The sequence below is a fragment of the Lynx rufus genome, unplaced genomic scaffold (genome assembly GCF_022079265.1).
Source record: "Lynx rufus isolate CCGP_SWC_20201006 ecotype Redwood Valley unplaced genomic scaffold, mLynRuf1.p SCAF_11, whole genome shotgun sequence".
Classification (NCBI taxonomy): domain Eukaryota; kingdom Metazoa; phylum Chordata; class Mammalia; order Carnivora; family Felidae; genus Lynx; species Lynx rufus.
In genome coordinates this window covers 63,785,912-63,807,736 of record NW_025814825.1, presented here as the reverse complement: position 1 = coordinate 63,807,736, position 21,825 = coordinate 63,785,912, and the positions used below count along the sequence as shown (strand labels likewise).

Genomic DNA, 21,825 nt, shown 5'->3' with positions numbered 1-21,825 from the left:
GCCATCACATCACCCCCACCTCTGTACTCCAGCCCATTCCAATATGGGTCACCTTAGGAAATGGCACCAAACTTGATTCAACTTCAGGACACACAGGACCCATCCTGCTTCAGGGCCCCTCAGAGTCCCACAACATGAGAGTGTTCCAAGGACACCCATGGCACAGTGCCAAGAAGACAGGAGCACCAGCCCACGGTGGGGGGTCGGGGGGGGGGGGGCCCTGGAGTCACCTCACGTCTACTCCATGGGGCTCAGTCTCCACCCTCCTACACAAAGGTATTAAGAGTACAGAAAAGAATGTGATAAGGGAGACACACGTACTATTACGGAGTAATGGATAAGTCCACTGCAAATAAAGCCAACTTACGAGAAATATTTTCCTTCCTACTTCACACATGTGATCAGTCAATGCCTTGCAAAGGAAAATCTGACCATGACACGTGCTGAGCTCTGAAGCACAAGCTAGGCTGATGGAAACAGACTAAGACAGCAATTGCCCCACTTCGGTGCTACCCATCTGTGATGTCAGATGCGAAACCGCAGCCTTTGTTGGTGCGAGCCACAGAAACCAGAGCAGGTCCAGCCCTCCGCGCATTCTGGCCTTGCTGCCCAAAGAGCGTGTGTTAACTTGTTCCCCTCCCGGGATACGCAGAAAGAACTATGGTCACACAAGGAAGGACAACGTATCTCCTCTGGTTGCCAGCGAGAACCCTAACTGGACGTTGTGTTCCTGGATTCGAAAAGTTCTTAGCATTTTTTTTGAAATGCCATCCACCAAACTTAGTAAAATGGTAACAGGTGCTAGAAATGAAGGAAAATAAATGGGACCTGTGTGAGCATCTTTCGCCTAAGAAACCAAACTCAAGAATAATGGTAGTGAGGGAGGGTGGTAAGCTCCGGAGGGGGAAAGAAAAAATGAAAAACTGTCTAAATTATTGTTAAAACTTTCTTGAAAAAAAATCATAGATAGTATTGCATGCCTCAGTCACCTGTAGAAGAGAGACATCTACGATACGTCAGGGTAGACAATAAATGGCTGGGTTGGAGCACCCCATTTACTTTTTAAGGTCCGTCATAAAATTTTATTAATGGCATCTTAAATGTAAATACGTAGAAAGAAAGTGCCAGAAGAGTAGGAACTTAAGAAGAAAATCCGTATCCTTTGCTAGAAGTAAATAATGAGTAACTGGAAGCAGATGCTTCTGTCTCTAACACGTTAGTTTGCTGACCCTTCAACTTTGACACCTGCATCTAGAATCATGGAAAATCAGCATATATTATGTACCAGACTGTAAATAAATGCTTCTCTGCTGTTCACTACAATGTAGTAAAATAAGCTTACGCTCAAAAGGCAGCTGGGAAAGGGCCAGATGGATTTTCGGGGCTGGGAATAAGTGACACGCCTGGGGAAGGGGCCCCCCGCCACAATTACGCGCCCAAGCATTCACCACGGAGCACTTACAATGAGCTCGGAATCCCGCCCCATGGAAATGACAGTTCGGTTCACTGTCCGCAGAAGCTTCTCCATGATGATCTGGACATGCCTCTGAGTTGGCCCCTGGAGGAAGACACAGCAGTGAAAACCAACACCTAAGACCATCATTAACATGCAAGCCTCGGCAGTTGTCACTGAATCCATTTACCCTGTAAAGAGTAAATCAATTATAACCCTTAACGAGATGAAGAACGGCCCTTGTCAAAGGCAAAAGCCTTCACAAAGAAAACGCAACGCATCTTATTAATTATAGTCCATTAGTGATAATTTGTTATATAATCATAGTAATTGAATTTAAGCAAACCTTAAAAATAAAAGCAAATCTGTTTAAACAATATAATGTTTATGATCCCTGATTAGCCCACCAATTAGTTTTCTAGAGACCCTTGGCCATTTGTAAGTGGAAAGCAGGAAGATAACAGCCATAGATTGCTCTGCCTGTCAAGTTCGAAAAACCTGGGCATCCAGCACCTGGAATTCAATGTATTTATTTTAGCACATTATCTAAAATCCATAATGTGCCATGGATTCTTCCATCGGGAAAAACGTGCTCTTTTATTTTGTGTGTGATGGGATGAACTTGGCCTGAACTTGGAACTTGTTTAAATACGTTCTCGCGGTGCTCACACACAAGGCCAGGGCAGGAATCACCTTTGAGGCTGGGCCATACATACACTTCACTCCCAACCTTCTCCCCTTTAAGACAAAGGCAGGCCCTGGAAGGGGGCCTAGAAGCTGGCCATTGGATTAAGGCTTCTAGAAGCTTCCAAAGGCAACTCCCCTGGAAGAGCTGATATAGCCACCCTTGCTATGAAGTGATTCAATCTGATCTCTTTCTTCAAAGGCACTCACCAGGCTCCGAGAGAACGAATCCCTGCAGGAAGGAAGTGGGCAGGACGGGTATGTGTGTGTGTTGACTGGGAAGGTGTCCAGAGGTCACAGGGGAGAGAGCAAAGACTAAGCCCTGCTGACCTTGAAAACCTGGCCCATCTGTCCCCTGCTGGAGGCACATGGATGGACACGGACCTGTACAGGCACAACCGGAGAGTCGGCGAGTTCGTGCATGTGCACATCTGTGCACAGCTGTGTATGGTGGGTGTGTTGGCGATGGGAAGGCACAGGGTCAGCCTTTTGCACGTGTGCTCACACCCACTTCTGATTTCAAAAAAAGGTCCACAGACTAAGCAAACAATTTACAAATACAAAAAGAAAAACCATTTAAAAAGACAAAGACTAGCTAAGAAGGCACAGAAGGAAATGACTGGTGGGTTGTGGAATCTGGGGAAGGAGGCATGGGGCCGTTCTTCTCAAAACTCTAGGAAACACCAATGACTTAAAAATAAAAACCACTATGTGCATGTATTACTTTATTAAAATAAGAATTGGGGTGCCCAGGTGGCTCAGTCGGTTGGGCGTCTGACTTCGGCTCAGGTCACGATCTCGCGGTTCGTGGGTTCGAGCCCCGCGTCGGGCTCTGTGCTGACAGCTCGGAGCCTGGAGCCTGCTTCCGATTCTGTGTCTTCCTCTCTCTCTGCCCTTTCCCTACTCTCACCCTGTCTCTCTCTCTCTCAAAAATAAACGTCAAAAAAATTTTTTTTAAATAAGAATTAGGAAAAAGGAATGTAGATAATAGCCTCCATCTGCGCATTTCCAGTTTCTTTTTTAATGTTTATTTTGAGAGAAAGAGAGTGCGAGCGGGGGAGGGGCAGAGAGAGAGGGAGACACAGAATCCGAACCAGGCATCAGGCCCCGAGCTGTCAGCACAGAGCTTGAACTCAGGAACCACGAGATCATGACCTGAGCCGAAGTCAAATACTTAACCCACGGAGCCACCCAGGTCCCCCGTCCAGTTTTTAACATCAAAGTCATTTTCTGACCTTAAGGGTCAAAATCAAAAATCAGTCTTGGGGAGGCATTCGCCTGAGAAGTGACAGGAAGTAAACTTAAAATAAAAAAAAAAAAAGATGTTTTTACATTATTATCATACTTCGTGCATAAAGAAAAATCCCTGAAGGGTACCACTCAACAGAGAGAAACAGGCAACCCATAAAAGTAAAGGAATCCAATGCGCCTTCCGTGAGGCGGGGGCTCGCTTCCCGCCGCGGCCATTACTCACCACATCCTTCCTGTACAGAACCTCCAAAATGTTGCTGAGCAGGTGGCAGCAGGCCTCCAGGTCTTCTTGTCTCTCCAGATGGTACTTGAGCTGATCCGTCATCATGGGAAGCAGGATCTCTCTGCAGTCTGCAGGGGACACGGGGCTGCGAGTCAGCAGGGGACCCACCAAGATGCAACTCTATTTGCTAGAAGCTTGTTTTCGTAGCATGTTACATTGTTTCCAGCATGTTACATTTACTTTCTCGCATGTGTGAAACTGACATCTGGAGCCGGTCAGATGGCGGGATGCGGGGAGAAATCGTGTCTACCGCTATGGAAATAATTTACACACAAACACACGCGCACACGTCTATGGGTGTGTCTCCTTGTAAATGCACAATAAATAACCCACAAACATATATAAGCACATTTTCACGTACGTCCCATGGTGTGCACACAGATCTAAACACAGACACACATGCTGGGGGTTTTGACTGGTTTTCTGTGCTGAAGTATAAATTCATTGACTCACAACTTTAAAAGAAATACTCCTCACAACAAATATTTTTTGAATTGCAGCTATTCTTACTTTTTCCTAGGAGGACCAAAGCGTGGTTTCCTTCTACTCCCTTATGCCTCATAAATGTTTCTGAGCTAGGCCAGGTCATCGACTTACTAAATTCCCCGCTTGATCTTTGCTCATTCTGGGCAACCTTCTGCTGGGCTCACACCTGCACCGGGACAGTCTGCGGGGGTGCTGAGAGCTCAGGCTCTGGAGAGAGGCCGTCTGAGTTAAAGTTCTCCTCCCTTCCCGGCAGGGACATCTTGGGCAGCTCCTGATACCCCTGAGACTCGGCTTCCTCATCTCTTAACAAGGACATGATGGCTCTAGCTACTCACAGGTTTGGGGTACGGGGTACTTCCTCCCACGAGGATAAGGACGAAGGCTTAGGCCTGGTTAGATGCTTAGGACAAGGTGCTCGCTCTTATGACTTACGATAGATCCAGGAGATGAGCCACAGCTTCTCTCTGGCCTCCCAGACCCCTGAGCTAATGCACAGGCAAGTGAAAGAGAGAGAAGTGAGGGAGTAGGCACTGGCTTGGAGATGAGAGTCAGGGAGGCCTCCTTTAGGAGGCAGGACCTTCACCTGCTGACAAGAGGAATGGCAATTTCCCACATGGGGCAGGCAATCAAGGAATGAGAAACCTGGACACAGAGTCAGGCAGGCGGGAGCATATGACACATTCAAGAGACACATGCACAGGTGGAGGGTGGGGAGAGGAGGAAAGGGCTAAAAGGCCAGACAGGCAGCTGGATACCAGCATGCACATGATGGGTAAGGTCAAGAAAGTTGGGAAAACCAACATGCTGATGGGGGCGAGGAGAGATGTGATCAGAGCAAAAGGCGAGAGTCCCTCTGGCGTGGCGCACGGGTAGGGCAGCGGAGACAGGAGGGAGAGAAACCGTCATTTAGCCCCTGCAATCGACCAGGCAAGAAACAGTAAAGGCCTGACCTCCGGCTGCAGTGGTGAGTTTGAAAGAGGCCTTGAGGAAGAGAAAACTGGAGGCAGGCTGGACCCGGGGCTCGGTGATGGAAGGTGGCAGATAAAGGAGAGTCAGACACAACGCTCCAAGTCCTGGTAATGATGTGTCATCCAAGGAGCCACGTGATGCCATCCAAAGAGAGGAATGTGAGAAAAGAAGGGTATTTTTAAAAGGAGGGAGAAAAGGACAAGGGTTCAGTTTTGGACAAGTGGTGTCTGAGTTGCCTGTTGGACACCCAAGTGGCCCCATCTACTAGGCAAATGGAGAGAAGGTTCTAGACATTATTTCTGGTTTAGAAACACAGACGAAAGGATCGCCAGCCTCTAGGCAGCAATGAAAGCCACTAAGACCATCAAAGGGAATATGCAAAAAGAGCAGAAAACTGACCGACATCAGGATGTAGGTGTTAGAACAGGAGATGTGCAGGACACAAAGGTGGAGAGAGCCAGGATGTGGGAGGAGGCAGACAAGTGATGCCACCCAAACAAGGGAGCACAGTGATCAAGGTGGCCAAATACGGTGGCAAGAATGGGTGGAACAGAACAAGCTTGGGGCGTGGCAGTGAGAGGCACACAGAGCCCCCTGAGGCAGCTTCCTGGAATGGCTGAGCGGGGACGAAAAATGGAAAACAGCTCCCGGGAGCACGGCTGTGTAATGGAGGGACACTGGGGTGTAGGGACGAAAGAACATCTGGATTTTCCTTTGTGCTTCAGATGGGAGCAGAGAAAAGGATGTTCAGAAAATTAAAGAACAACAAGGACACGAACATGAAGGAGACTGAGGATGAAACGTAATTACTCCTCCAGGTGGGAGAGCCCAGTTAACTCCAGTTCCATCCTGCCCTCCCAACAGGAGCGACGTGTTCCCACTGCCCCAGTTCTGCTTGTGAAACCAGCCCAGCCACCGCCGTCCCCTTTAAAATGCAGAGCACGACAGAACAGACGGCAGTGCTCCCAAACATTAGATATACTTAGCTTGTCTCAGGATTTCACATGGTGGGCTTACGTTAATGACGCATAAAAGCATGTTTCGCACTAATGTTTCCTGAACTCTTTTAACAGAAGAAAAAAAGGAGCACGCAGCATTGAAATGGCTCCCGTAAGTATGCTGTGACCCACGTAGAAGACTTTCCCAGGAGTACACGGTCATGAAGGCTCAGAGGTGCAGGTGGGAGTGGGGTGCAGGCGGGAAGCATCAAGGACACAGAAACAGCACAAACCCTGCTGTTCCACCTCCTTCCAGGGAACCGCACCTACGAAGCTCAGGCTCAGGCTTTTGCAAACCCCGTTACGATTTATCCCCTTGAAAAGGACTAACAGCTACTCCATTTTTCCAGAAAGTGTTTTGCCCAGTGATTATATGATTTCACTTGTCGACTTCACAATAAGAGTAATCAATACTTAATGTATGAGGTGCTAACATGCTGTGCATCTTCTGGGCAGCAGCCGGGCTCACCTTACTGGCTACAATGACAGGACTCACCAGAGGTCAGGCAGTGAGACACATGGCACGCGAAGAAGGCGCTATCCTGTGGGGACCATGACAGTCCTTCCACGTCTGTGTTCGCGGATGTCGGGGCCCTCCCCTTCTCAGCCAACCTTCCCTGTGATGTCAGGAGATGAAGTCACCAAGGAGACCATCTCCCAAATACCAGAGCCCCGTAAACTCACAGGGGAAGTGCTCCAAAGAGCCGAGACCTGCTGTCAGTGCAGAAGCCTGCACGGGTGTCCGAGAGCTGCCCAAGGACCAAGCCAGTGCAAGGGAAACGCGACAAAAAAACTACCCGTGGCAGTGAACCCAGACTGAAGATGCATCGGCCCCAAATGCTGACCCACTGAACACACGCATCCCGCAAGCACTCCAAAGCCCAGGGTCTTTCCTACAGAACCTCAGTGTTCACAAATGGCAACCACCTTCGGTAGCCCTTGACGTGCTGACCTCAATCACAACACCACATCCAGGGTAAAGACTACACGGCAACCTCCTAGAACCCAACAGACTGGAAGGTCTCCTGGCAAACCCGTCCAGGTCCAGCCCTGTTGGCGGCCATCTTCACAGCCCCTGGCAAGACGTCACCAGGATGATGGCTTCGTTCCCTTCAGCCTGAAAGCCATCACCCAGCTTAACCGCCCTCACCGGGGGGCCAAGCCCTTGGTCGCCCCTGTCCATCGGGGCATCTGTATCGCTGCCACCGTCTCGGAGATCTCCAAGACATCTGAGGGAGAAGCTGCGGCCAGGAATCCCCGGACTCTGACAACATGATTAAGGAAAACAAATGACCTTCAGCTAAACCAAACAAGCTGAGGAGGAACCCAACAGAGGGAGAAGACCGGCCCAGGTTGGGAGGAGGAGTGTGTCTGCGAACAGTCTTAGAAAATCAGAGGAACACAGCTCTGGCCCCAGGGATGGCCGAAATGGCCCGCCAGCCTCCGGTACCCGGATGCCCTGGCCGAGTTCCATCTCTTCCCACCCCATTTATCTGTCATGCTGGACAGGCAGTTGTTGACTCCACCGTTCTCAGAGGTAATTGAGTGTGTGAGTGTCATTTGTCAGAATTACTCCGGGGTGAAGAAGTGACGGCAGCCCTGTTCATCTTCGACAGGAGATGCTGTCACCATCTTCAGCTCCCTGGTGCCGGGCACGCCCACCTGCTACCCAAACCTGGGGTCTGCGTGTCAGCTGCGTTCCTTTGTCATCCAGCCCCTCTTGATGAGAAACCACCAAACTTTGGGAAACGTCACTACCATTTTGTCACGTCGGAAGACATTTCACTCTCTTAGCCCCGAGAACATAAAACCCCCTTTGTTAGAATCCTTCTGATGGACCCATAACCGCAAGCTGGATGTTTCCGCAGCTCGTCAGTCCTTCGTCACCCGCCGCACCCATGGGAGCTTAGGAGAAAGGGGAGACAGGGGAGCGGGGAGAATGAAAGGAGCCAATGCTCGCAGAAGGACCTCAGGAAGGCTTCCGACACTCCAGCCCCAGGACGGAGCTCTGGAGACGGGTGCCTGGGCACCCGGGCTGTCCTCAGAGGCCACAGTGACCTCAGCAGGCATCTCATGCAGGCCTCCAAGGACACAGGGTCAGAGGACAGCAGCATCCTCCAGAAACACGTCCCAAGCCCCCAGGAAGGACCATGCCCGAGAGACCTTCAGAGGCCGGGGGGACCAAAGCTGGAGGCAAACCAATCAGCAAGTCCCGTTGTGACCCGTGATCTGTAGGCCCCGGCAGGACTCACTGACAGACCCGGGCACGGGTGCCCGGCGTGTGGACCGCTGTGACACCTGGGTCAGCCATCTTTTGTCCGTGCCAGAATACAATCTCCGTGAGAAGGGGTCCTGTTCTCACCGAGGGGAGCCCCCCACCCGCCACACGCATACACATAAACTAGGACCTGAGTGTGCGTGCTCCTCCTTGGAGGCCAGCTGTCACACTATCCTTGGTTCTTTATCTGTAAACCACAGCGCCCGGCTCCCCTTCAGGGGTGACGAGGGACCTGCGGTGCGAGCCGCCCTGTCCTGTCCTCGGAAGACGTCATCGTAACAAGATCTCTCCCCACTTTCTGGTGACCCAGTTTCACTGGACAGTGTCCGAGGCTGTCAGGACAGGAGTGTGCAGACACACATGCGCATGTGCGAGCGCATGTGCGAGAGCCGGTGGGGGCCACGTGCAACTATGGGCACACAGTATCTGAGGACAGGTATGCAGTGAGAAGCCAGTCCCCTCCCAGTGTGACACCCCCCCCCCGACCAAAGCACACCCACACTGGCCTCCCAACACTCGTCTTCCAGAGGGAGACAGTCCCCAAGAGGGACCTCTTGCTCCACATTTCGGTCAACTGTTGGGTCTCTTCCAGAAGCGGTGGGCGCACGCCCTACCTAACACCCACGCCTCTCAGCTTCTACCCCGACGTCAAGTCCAAAACTCAAGAGCACAGAGGACAGTACAGCACACACACGCTCACACACACCGCACAATATACGCACTCGCACCACACTCACTACACACACCCACACACTACACACCCACACACACACCATACGCGCCCACCCACACACTATATGCACACACACCCATGCTTTCGATGAACAATTTTAAAGCATCAGATGCAGTCTCTGGCAGCTGAGAAACAGGGATCTCCTGTCATATTCTGAATGTCCCAACTCAGTGTCCTGAATACCCTTCCCCCTGAACTAAGTGCCATTTCTGTCCCATGATTCATGCCAACAGTCCAATTAGGTCCAAGGCAGATGGCCTGGGAAACTGGCAAACCCCCCACAAACAAATAAACTCTTGTATTTTTAACAGAAAACACATTTTAAATAAACTACCCACAACTAATCACTTGGAAAACAGCTACAATAAATATTTGACTAGAAGCTTAGGGACCAGGGTCACTCTTCAATTTTGGGACACCGGACTCTCTTCAAGGTCCAGTTTCCCCACACAGATCAAGAAACAATAAAATCCACCCTCCTCACTCTCTGCTTTGGGTCTTGGGCAAGTTACTTAACACTCTCTAAGCCTTGGAGTGCTTGGGTGACTCAGTCAGTTAAGCATCTGACCTCGACTTCACGTCATGATCTCACAGCTCGCAGGTTCGAGCCCTGTGTCCAGCTCTGTGCCGACAGCTCAGAGCCTGGAGCCTGCTTTAGATTCTGTGTCTCCCTCTCTCTCTGCCTCTCTCTCACACTCTCAAAACTAAATAAACATTTTAAAAATAAAAAAAAATACTCTCTAAGCCTTAATTTTTCTTATCTGCAAAATGGGGCTGTTTACCTGTGAGGTTCATGGTGAGAATCATATGGTATAATGTGTGCATTTGGCAAATAGGAACATTTAATAAATGACAGCTGCCAATACAAGTGCTAGAAATAAGATCATCATACAAAGTCAGTCTTTTCAACAAAAAGTACACAAAGACTAACGCCTTCGAGCTGCCCTATCCAAGAGGGGAGCTGGTGACCACTTGAAATACAGCTGGCAGCACTGAGAGATGGAATTTTCCGTTTCAGTTAATTTTTAAGTAATTTAGATGTAAATGAAAAAAATGACACTTGCTTATTGGAAACAATGGTATGGAACACCTGGAACAAGTTGGGTGTGTGAATTCACTTCTCAGCGGTAAATTTTATTAAATGTGAAAAATGCAGATTAAGGATCCGTGATGAAAATCTAGCATCCAAATTGAGATGGGCTGTAGGCGTCAAAAACCACACTGGATTTCAGAGACCCAGGGTGGAAAAAAGGAATGAAAAACTATGTCATTAGTAATATTTAGATTGAAGTCATGTTCAGATGGTATTTTAGATAAATCATTAAAATTAATTTCAGCAACTGTGTTGTACTTTTTTTTTTTAATGTGGCCTCTAGAAAGTTATAAATTGCATATGTGGCTCACATTCTATTTGTGTTGGACAGCAGGGTCTCAGAGCATGCTAGGAGGCAGATGTTAAAGACCTCCTGTGTGATTTCTCATCTTAATGAACTGGTGTTCGTCAACGGAAGGAGAATCGAGGCCACAGCAGATTTCTCCTATCAGATCTGCCTTCACGTGTATGTGACCACAGGGTTGCTACTGCCTGTTAGGCTGAGTCGAGGCAGAGATACGACCCACAGGGAGGCCAGAACTAGCTGGCACGGCTCTCCTGATCTTCCCCACCGTAAGAGGGGAGCACAGTCAGCCCAGCGCAGACTGCCAGGAAGGGGCAGGCAAGCCCGGTGGACCCAGACTTCACACAAATCAGCTGTGGGGATCAGAGGTCCCAGCCACCCTGCTCCACCCGCCTCTCCCAGTGTGATCCACTATGATTACAGACAGCAATAATTCGACATCTGTTCGTCCTCAGCTGTGCAGGCTGAAGCCATGATGATTAATGCTCTGGTAATGGGCACAAAGTAAAAAATATTAATCTTTATAAAAGGTATTCAAAAGGCATCATCAGCTTATAAATGTCCAAGTAGAATATCCGTCTATAACCCCATTACGGCTCTACATTAAGGCAAGATGCAAATTCGAGAATGAATTTGTCCATTTAAAACATTCGTTTTATGAACACTGAGTAATGTGCTGCTTAATTTTTAGTTTGGTCACATTAAACAAATGATCCATAAAGTGCATTTAATAACCTTGAGCCTGTTACATAGAACTGAGATCCAGATTAACACTTTTAATGAGAATTAAACAGTAGGAGCTATATAAATGGGGGATGCTGGTTACTCATTTGTTACAGACACTCATCTTATTTTCCAACTCTCTAAGAACTCTGTGCCCTCATGATTCAATTGGTTCAAATGATTTTCTCCCTCCATATAAGTCTTCAAACAACAGAAATGCAGAAAATGGAGCCATCAACAGAAGGGATCACGGGAGCCATCTACTTATGTCCAGATTGACAGATGGGGTGCCAGGAGCCAGAGTAAAGGGACATGCGGGGATTGCACCACTAAGCAGCCGAGCCAGAATTAGGTGTCTGATCCCGGAGATAGAGCTCCTTAGAGTAAACGATCCATACATGTGCACGTGCACGTAAACATGTGTGGCTTGGGTATCTTTACATGTCAAGTGCAGATTACGTTTTTCCAAGCATCATTTTAAGGCAGCAAGCCATAAACATTGGTAGTATGAGGAGAATCCATTCACACGGACTAACTCTAAGTATGTCACTTTTCCTTTTTGAGCTGTAGTTTCTTTGTCAGTGTTTTGGTCAGAAGCTCCTCAGCACCACTCACCTGAGGGCTGGAACTATCAGAAATAAGATAATCTGCATGTGAACTTTCTGCCCAATGTCACAGAATCTTAACTGAGAGGATGACATAGAAATTAAAAGAATTTAATTTATTGAAAATTGGAAGGAGGACGTGGCAGCATAGAGACTGTATAGCAATGGGAAAAGAAGCTGATCAAAGATGTCTTCTGGATGAAATCACTAGACATAATAAAAAATGTGTCACAAGGGTGCCTGGGTGGTTCAGTCAGCTAAGTGCCCAAATCTTGGTTTTGGCTCAGGTCATGATCTCATGGTCATGAGACTGAGCTGCTTTGGGTTCCACATTGGGCATGGAGTCTGCTTAAGAGTCTCTCTCTCTCCCTCTGCCCCCCACCCCCGTTCAATTGCATGCATGCAAGCTCTCTTGTCACTCTGTCAGATAGATAGATAGGAAGGAAGGAAGGAAGGAAGGAAGGAAGGAAGGAAGGAAGGAGAAAAGAAAAGAGAGAAAGAGAGAGAGAAAGAGAGAGAGAGAGAAAGAGAGAAAGAAAGAAAGAAAGAAAGAAAGAAAGAAAGAAAGAAAGAAAGAAAGAAAGAAAGAAAGAGTCATCTTTTTGGAAGAAGGAATAGGGCAGCAGATATTTTAGATCCCTCAGTTTTGAGAAATTTAATAATAGGGGTTAAACATTCATTAGTATTGCAGTAATAAATAATTTTTCATAAGGAATGAAAGAACCACCAACAGAGAAAAATCACAAATGATTCCCATTTACAAGTAGATGAAAAAGTTAAAAGATTACGTTGGAAGTACCAGTCATAGTGTCGAAACCATAAGGTCTGATCCACTCCATCCTCAAGGATAGTCTACGTACTCAGGGAAGGGTTTATGCAACAAAAATAAAATGGGGTCTTAAAGGAAAACCTGGGAGTGGGCAGGCTGACCTGGACTCCTCCAACTGTTACAGACAAGTTGCTGTAGGTACCATATCACACAGGCACAGAGCTAATCTCATAGGGCTTGGAAGGAACCATGAACTGCAGAGACTCAGAGGCATGCCATCGTGGTGCCTTCTGTGAGCATTACTAGATATCGGAGAATCAAGGCAGCCTCTTCTAAGATTGCTCTCCTTGTTCCCAACATCAAACAACAGGGAAAGGAGCCCACTCAGAGGGTGGGTGCAGGACAGAGAATCAACTGTGATAAAGGTTGGACCAACTACACCATGAGGAACTGTTGGCACCACCAATCTGATCACGGATAAGAGTCCCTGCTGTGAAAAAGAAGAAAAAAGTATGAAAATTCCACAAGCACAGTACCGTGTTTCTACTTGTTTGTTTATGCGTAGTTTACATTTATTTATGTGTTCATCTATTCATGTATTTGTGTTTTGTCTTGTTCCATATGGCATCTGAAGTAAATTTGGTATTCAGAATGTATTACTCATATAGTGGGTGTGAAATAGTTTGAGTGGGTGATGGATTTTTAATAAGACAACCCCTTAATCAGCACCAGAGTGGTGGACAGCTCCCTGACTGGGATTTTGCTTACAGATTTGGATTTGTGGTTTAACTCCTGGGCCCTTCCTTATCTGTAAATTAGGAGAATTACTCTTTTCCAATTACACATTTTTAAGCTGATGGCTCTGAAGCCTCTCAGAGGAATCAAACTTGCTATCCAACAGTGCTGAGCACATGGTAGGTGTTCAGCAAATTATAATTAAGAAATTGAGTTGACCCTCCTAGGTTGTGCTGTTTTAACAAACAGTCTTTTCAAATGCTCATATAATGAATGATACACAGTGATATATAGAATGAGATATGAAAAAGGTATAGTACTTTACAGGTAAAGATTAAAATATTCTCAAAAACAGAAGAGGAGAAAATGATTTCACATTCCACTATTATTTCAAGAACCAGTCTTTGGGGTTCAAAGCCAGTAACATTCCTTAGAAGTCAGCCAGCACAACTACCTAGTTAAGTATTCTGGACTGCTCTACGCGTAGTACGTTATGTGACTATGGTACATGATAGTCGCAACCCCAATTTTTCTTTCTGTACAATATCCCTCAAGTTAACAAAACTACTATAGAGTAGCTCTGGGTTTAAGATCCCTTCAATAAAGAGAAATATCTCTCCATTTTCCACAGTGGAGAAGCTCAAGAGATTTTTTTGTTTATGGATCAAAAGCATTAAGAAGGTGTATTTTATTATAAATCTATATTAAACATATAGCTATTCTTTCTACAATTTAAGGCAAAAGAAATTGATTAATAGAGTGGTTTTAAGAAATATGAATTTTATAACTGGGATTAATCACAACAAAAATAGTCTAGAAATCTGACTTCAATATTTCCTAATAGCTGGTCCCAACAGGTATCTGAGCCTTTGCCCTCAGATTTCAAAGGGCTGCTGTAACTAATGTTTCTACTATTAAAAAGGAGAGTTTCACTCTGCTTGATAACTGGAAGAATCATTCACCTTGAAAATAAGAATGAGGAAGGTAATTTAAGTTCTTTAGGCCTACATTTTGAAGAAGCGCTGTATTGTTCAAAAATGAAACACAAATGAAGTTTTATGAGGCTGATGAACACTGTCTAAAAGGAGCCTGTTCACTATATTGAAAGAAACAGCCATGGGAATGGCCAGAAAATAAGGGACTGGCACGTTTCCCATTCCTACTCACTACCAGATTCCAACCATCAGGGGGAAAAAACAAACCCCAAAATGAAAAACAAACAGAGGGGTGCCAGTGAATAGAGAGCTCAAAACAACATAATCCAGCAAGAGTATTAAACTACTGTCAAGACCATAAGGGGATTATCTTTCCACTAAATCTTTAAATCTCTACTCTTCCAATCTTGCACTACCCTCTAAAAACGAGTTTAAGACACAATGGTAAATTCACAGTAAACTCTAAAGAAAATCTCTCCATTGGTTTGGTCGCTTTCAATATGGGAATATGGAAGGGCTAGCTCCTGAAAGATGAAGAAAATGATGTGGTGATAATTGGAATGAACTTTCCCAAAGGTCTCTGGTTCAGATCCACGGCGGAGAGGAACCCATGTGGGTAAGGGCGTGCATTTCAGAAGCTCCCTCACCTTAACACAAAGGCACCTTGCAAATACGTCCAATGCTCTTGACTAATTTGAAAGTTAATGCTATCTGGTTGATTCCTTTTTTCCTCACTGCTTTAACATTAATGTAAAACATTTTTGTGAGCAGAAATCCCAAACCTTGGTGTCTTAGTGTTTATTTTAATTTAATTACATTGAAACTTTTCATTTCTATAATAGGATTGAAGCTTTAATTTTCACAGCTTTTGTCAGATATGTGGGCAACAATGTAATCACAGGGGAACGAAGCTACAAATGCACAAATTATGAAGCTCTGACCTTTCCGTCTCTTTGTATCTTGCTTTGAAAATCTGCTCACTCCACACCACAGATTATATGCAAGAGTCATCTTTTTGTGAAGCACATAATCTATTTAACCAGCTTTCAAGCAGTCAAGTCACATCGCGAGACAACGCTTGGAAGCCATTACTGCCCATTCATTGGCTCCCGTGCACAGCATGCTGAGGAGTCCGACGCCCTTCGCCTCCACGCGGGAGCAGGAGTGGGGACATCCAAGGTGGAGTTGAGATACCGGCCCGGGAACCAGCCCGTCTGCACACCCTGCCTTTCCCGAAACAAAGTCATTTGCTCTCTGAATACCACCATGCTTTTGAAAAAGACATCCTAATGACATGCTATGGTGGCAGGGATTTGCCTCAGAATATGTGGGGGAGGAGCACAGAGACAAAAACAAGACTGAACGGGACTTGAGACCTTCGGAAGCCCAGTGAGGAGTGCACACAGGCGTCTGTGACCCTCTTCTCTCCATGCTTCTACAGGACTAAGCATTTCTATAATGCGAACAAAAAGCTATCTTGAATCCAGAAGCAGAGTTGAAGTGTCCCTTCCCCCACCTCCCATTTCCACAGAACCGAGGAAGTGCTAAATCAGAAGCAAAACAGATGATCTTCATTTTACAAAACTGCTCACAGATGACCCTCTACATCTTCAGTCACTCACGAGTCTTCCTTTCCCATGTCTCCCGATGTTACTCGTCCTCAAGACAACTCCTTCCTGCTCCATGATCAATCCATGCAGAGCCAAGGCTAGCAGAGACAGCCAGCTTCCCCGAGCAAACACAAAACCTCTCCTCCCCCTACACCGAGTGAATTGCAAATGTATGCAGCTGGTCATGCTTCCTTCTCTGTGCTGCTCCCTGAGAAAAGAAGCGCACGATTGGGATATTCATGTCCGTTTCTGTTCAGGCAATAAATACGCACTGCAGGTGCGCCTGGGGCCAGGCACTGTCCTAGGAGCCAGCGATTGGGCAGTAACAGCATGAACAAGCAGGCCATGCTCGGGGAGCTCTCACTCTAGGGAAAGACCACAGATAACAAAAAGCCAAGAAGAAAAATGTGCACTCATTTCCCATGGTGGAGAGTGGCAGAAGCAGGCCTGGAGGAGAGCGGCTGGGGGTGTTCCATGCAGGGGCGTTGGAGCACCTCTCAGAGCAAACTCTCTGTAGTCCCTCTTGATTTTTTGTTGGTCCAGGTCTACTGACTCTTGGCTCATATTTGACATGATGATGACCCTCCCCCATGAGGGCAGGATCTTGTCTGCCATTTTTCGACTGAACCCTCCACAAACATGAGAGACACGGCTAACGTCGATTGTGCCTTAAACGTGAGAGGTCAACTCAGCACCATGCACACTTTCATCTTCAGAGGGTATGATTTAGGCAACAAGAGCGAAGCAGGGGAGGAAGCTGAAGCCACGTCACTTCTCGAAAGTCCCTGAGTTAGCAGGCAGGAGAGGCAGGATTTGAACACGAGCGGTCTGATCAGAAAGCCCACACACTGAGCCCTCTTGCAGACCACCCACCCTCATCACGGAGAGGCCTTCAGAAATCCACAGTTCTTTATTAATGAGGAAGTAAAAGCGTTTGTAGGAGAAATGATGCAAACCATCACTCATGGTTTTGCAAATCGAAGTTAAAGGAGAGAGCCGTGCACTCGGAGTAAAGGCCAATGGTGTTGACATGCAGCCGTGCGCTGGGAGGAGTCGAGTCTCCAGAGGGCCTGGTGCAGCACTGGCTTTCTCAGCCGACCGTGTGGCAGACCCCCGCCGTGGCCATCGGTGTGGACACATGTAGTGTGAACTACAGCTCCTGAAAAGCCTTCTTATACTTGGGGGAGATCTCGACATGGTGAGCAGTGCCTCCCCCGTACAGAAGTCAGAACAAATCCACCGCCACTCTTACAACTGTAATGCACACTATTCCCGGATTCTGCCAACGAGCCACGAAGCAACGGGAAACGGGCGGTGGGAGGGCCAGCTCTGTGAAGATCTCCCATTTCCTTCCACCAGGGTGGTAGCTACAGAAACAGCAGGAACCACAAGGCCCCGACCCAGAGGGAGCACTGCAGCCGGGGCACCTGGGAGTGGGCAGTGACCGTGACGGCAGCTGCTGCGTCCACACCGGTTGGGGCCAAACAACCCTCTTTGCCAGAAGACACATCTCCTGCTAGAGTCTAGCAGACTCAGCTGGGTGTGTCCTCAGTCTCCGTGTCCTTTACAGGATAGAGAAGCAGCAGCTGGGGAAGCAAGACTGAAACAACAGGGCACTGTGAGCCTCCGTCTCCCGGGACCCACACGTGGCCCCGAAGGCCTCCATGCAGAGAAGCAATTCTAGTGGCAGTATTCACTGCGGGCCTTGCCGTACGCGGATCAGCTGGTCACTCCCAACGAAGGGGGACTCTTACAACCATGGAACGTATTTGCCATCGGGGGGAGGAGGAAAGCGGTGTTTTAGAGCAAATCAACGGAGCCAACACACGTGCTGGTGAGCAAAGACACGCGTTGGAGCCCCCACCAGGACACCTGGTGGAGCCACACATTGGTGCACTCTGACCACATCCCCAAGAGAATGTTTCCAAAGGGCTAGCACACCCAGGGACCTGTCCGGCTAACAGTTCTAGAACTCTGGACCCGTGGGAAGTTGGTCTGACTGGTTCCACTGGGACCAGGAAGCCCACACAAAGACCATTGTTACAAATTAACAAGAAGTGGAACAAAGCAGGAAAATCAGGGCCATCATAGCTCATCAAAAATTACTTTGGCTTTAACTGTTTATGCCAAATGTGGCACACAGTATCTTGCAAAAGTAATGCCATCTTTGTAAGAACAGACCAACCGGAAGACTTCCACCGATAAGTCTTTCCTGACGAGGATGTAAGACGGCTACAGGTCTGCTCTGAAGAAGCTGGGAGCTTGCAGATGAGGAAAATCCAGGTTATCTTGGCCAAGAATCTTTTCAGAAAGATTCTTAACACTCAAAGCCTGTAAGCGAGCCCTCTTTTTTTTCTTTTTTGTTAATGTTTATTTATGCCTTTTTGAGAGAGAGAGAGAGAGAGAGAGAGAGAGAGAACAAGCAGGGAAGGGGCAGAGAGAGAGGGAGACACAGAATGAGAAGAAGGCTCCAGGCTCCGAGCTGTCAGCACAGAGCCTTGACGCGGGGCTTAAACTCATGGACTGTGAGATCACGACCTGAGCTGAAGTCAGATGCTTAACAGACTAAGCCACCCAGGCTCCCCCAAGAAGGGCCTTTTTCACATTGGACGACACATTCTGAAACACTTTGGGGACAGCCCATGAGCATCAGGGAGGGTATTTGGATTGCCAATGGTGGCTTAAACGAGGTCTACTGACTGGGGAGCTGGGGAGCCACTTCTAAGACACGAGGCTTCGGGTTAACTGTGGCTCATGTGGTGCACGACCATTCCAGATTCACATGTTTCACTCAACCTCATTTTCTATCTGGGTGCAACCTGCTACGAAAATTAAGTTCCTAACTTTGTACTTAAAAAGATTCTAGGTTAATAATTAATTGCATGCTGCAAAGGCTTCCAAAACAGGACTTGAGGCAGTCTGTGATAAAAGACTTACGGAACAAGAGTGAAAACAGAAACAGGGCACAGTAAAGAAGAGAAACACAATTACCAAACACCTAGGCTGACACAATTACCAAAAATAAAGAAGAGCCCCTTCAAGCTTTCTACCAGCTAAGTTCCAATAGAAGAAAACATTCCCTTGAAATGTATTCTTTTTTTAAAAAAATTTTTTTAACGTTTATTTATTTTTGAGACAGAGAGAGACAGAGCATGAACGGGGGAGGGTCAGAGAGAGGGAGACACAGAATCTGAAACAGGCTCCAGGCTCTGAGCTGTCAGCACAGAGCCCGACACGGGGCTCGAACTCACGGACCGTGAGATCAGGACCTGAGCCGAAGTCGGCCGCTTAACCAACTGAGCCACCCAGGCACCCCCTTTGAAATGTATTCTTAAAAGAATTCCCATTTTAAAGGTTTTTGATTGAACCATTTATGTTTCAGGTCCTTATCCAAAGAGAGCAAAGGGATATGAGGAAAAAGTTCTGCGATAGAAATTACGAATGAAATAGAGGGAAGAAAGTCTTCCCTGTATCAACAGTCAATAGAAGTTAAGTACAATCAATTGTTGACGACTGTTACTAATGTTAATTGGTAATTCAGTGAACCGGTTTACCTCAGTGGTGGTGATGGCGGCAGTGTGTGTGTGTGTGTGTGTGTGTGTGTCCGTGTGTCTGTCTGTCTTCGGGCTGGATGGTCAGGAGAAGGGACGTCAGTAACCTCCCTAATACGATCCAAATAGAAAACTTCTGGGGGATTTTATTTGCTCTGGTGTAAAGTGTAGTCAGTGTGGAAGGAAAACAAAGCAGGCGTCCCCACCCATCACCCCCACCCTCAAGCCTTCCCTGAAGGCCATATTTTACCAAGCTTTAGAAGACACCTGGAGGATGTGAATAATTCAAGACCCAGACCTCCAGTGAGACCCTGAAGAATGGACAGTCGAAATTAGTGTCTAAATAAAGGAGATTCATGTGCTTTGAATCCTAAACAAGGGCGACAGACCTGATTTTCATTTGCCCAAGTGAGAAACGGGCGTGTAGCCCACAGAGAGACATGTGGAAGGCTGCAGAAACCCACTCGTTTGTTGGTTTGGTGTTTTCTTTCACAAAGAACACTTGATCTCAAATGAAGTCTGAACATTTTCTCTCAACATAAGCCTTCACTGTAAATGTAGACTCCGGTGCCTTTATAAAGTTCAATCCAGAAATAAGGTTAAAACCAGCAGGGAAGCAGAGGGTCCAGTAGTCCAGAAGGTACGAAGGACTGATCTGGAGACGCACTGAGTTCTCAGTGCAGCCAGTAGCTCAAGAGGAGACCCCAGGCCAGGACTGCACCGTCCCTGAAACCCCACACATGAGGACAACAGAAAATAAACGGACCAGCCAAATGTCTGGACACAAATAGAATAGTGTAAATCCGTGCCTCTCAGTCAGAATGTCACTCAACAGTCTGTACATTTGCCTCCAATAAATGAGGAAGGTTGCGGAATTATGCAAAGGTTTTAGGCCTTCAATAAAACTGCTTGACAAGTGTAAAATATTAATTCAATCTGTCCAAATAGAAAGAAAATGATTAATAAAAAGGGTAGGGAGATAACATGAGGAAATATAAGGTGTTCCTCAGGATAAATGAGTTGAGGAATCATTAAAATTCTTATTACTTTGAGCAGGGTTTGAAGAAACCCTATCAAAGAAAGCAAAGTTCAAGAGAAGACAGAACCATTATTTCTAAATTTAAAGAAAACTTGACATTTTTCTTTGCAATCATCTGAATGGAAGCAGGTGATTGCCTCCCCAGGATAGACGATCACATGTCTTAAAGGCTACAATGTATGCTGATTACCTTAGGGCTTTGGTGTAGACCTAAATTACAAACTACAAGGTTTTCCCTTCATCTCTCAATGATCTATCACCTACGCTGTATGTCAATTACCATTCTCTTGTACGGGCTAAATCTTCCTGTCTTGTAATGGAGCTGTTTTAATTGGTTGCAACCTCCACTCCTTTTGGCATGGAGGAGAGAATTCAGAAGGGACAAGGTCTATAGACAATGAATAATGTGACAATTTAATGATTCTCCGGCTTCTACTCACCATGCTGTGTGAAGAGGTCACTGTGAATGATTTCAATCAAGCAGTACAGCTTCTGAATGGTCAGCAAACCCATGGGAACATTTAGGATGAAATCAGTAAACATTTTGCTATAATGAAAAACACAAGTGAAAGAGTTTAGGGATACACAGCAAAATGATCCACTGTGTTCAAGACAGTACCTAGATGCAGGGTCATTAAATGGTCATTAAGCTCTACTAGAATATTGGATAATGCCCATTCTACAATATGGGCCAAAATCTCATCCAACAAAATGATGCTTTAAAATGTTGTTTTTCACTTCGTACCCACTCAAATGGCTAGAATCCCAAGGAAAGACAACAAAAAGTGTTGGCCAGGATATGAAGAAATGGGAGCCCCCATATCATGCTGGTGGGAATGTAAATCGGTACAGCCACTTTGAAAAACTGCCTGGCATTTCCTGAAAATGTTAAACACAGTTACCATGTGATCCAGCATTTCTACATTTCTACTCCCAGATATATACCCAAGATAAAAGAATATATATATATATACATATATATATATATACATACATGTATATATATATATATATACATACACATACACACACACCCAACACAAAACCTTGTACGTGAATCATAGCAACACTATCCCTAATACTCTAACAGGGGAAAAACCCAGATGCCCATCACCTGCTGAGGGGACAAACAACATATAAGATAGCCATAAAAGTCATCCATAACAAGGAATGAAACTCTGACCCATGCTACAGTATTGATAAACCTTGAAAACATTATACCAAGTAAAAGGAGCCAGACACAAAAGGCCACATATTGTACAATCTCCTCCACATAAAATGCCTGGAAAAGGCCAACCTATAGACACAGAAAGGAGATTCATGGTT

General features: G+C 46.5%; 1 protein-coding gene across 2 annotated transcripts in view; it reads right to left on the bottom strand.

The window, feature by feature from the left end:
* DOCK1 (dedicator of cytokinesis 1) overlaps nt 1-21,825 on the bottom strand; it is a 525,941-nt gene that overhangs the window by 314,314 nt on the left and 189,802 nt on the right. For both annotated transcript variants that reach the window (XM_047073604.1, XM_047073605.1), the window contains exons 25-27: nt 20,940-21,046; nt 3,612-3,739; nt 1,463-1,558 (exon numbers count right to left, since the gene is read on the bottom strand). In XM_047073604.1, coding sequence (XP_046929560.1) covers nt 1,463-1,558; nt 3,612-3,739; nt 20,940-21,046 — 331 coding nt within the window. The remainder of the gene's footprint in view (nt 1-1,462; nt 1,559-3,611; nt 3,740-20,939; nt 21,047-21,825) is intronic.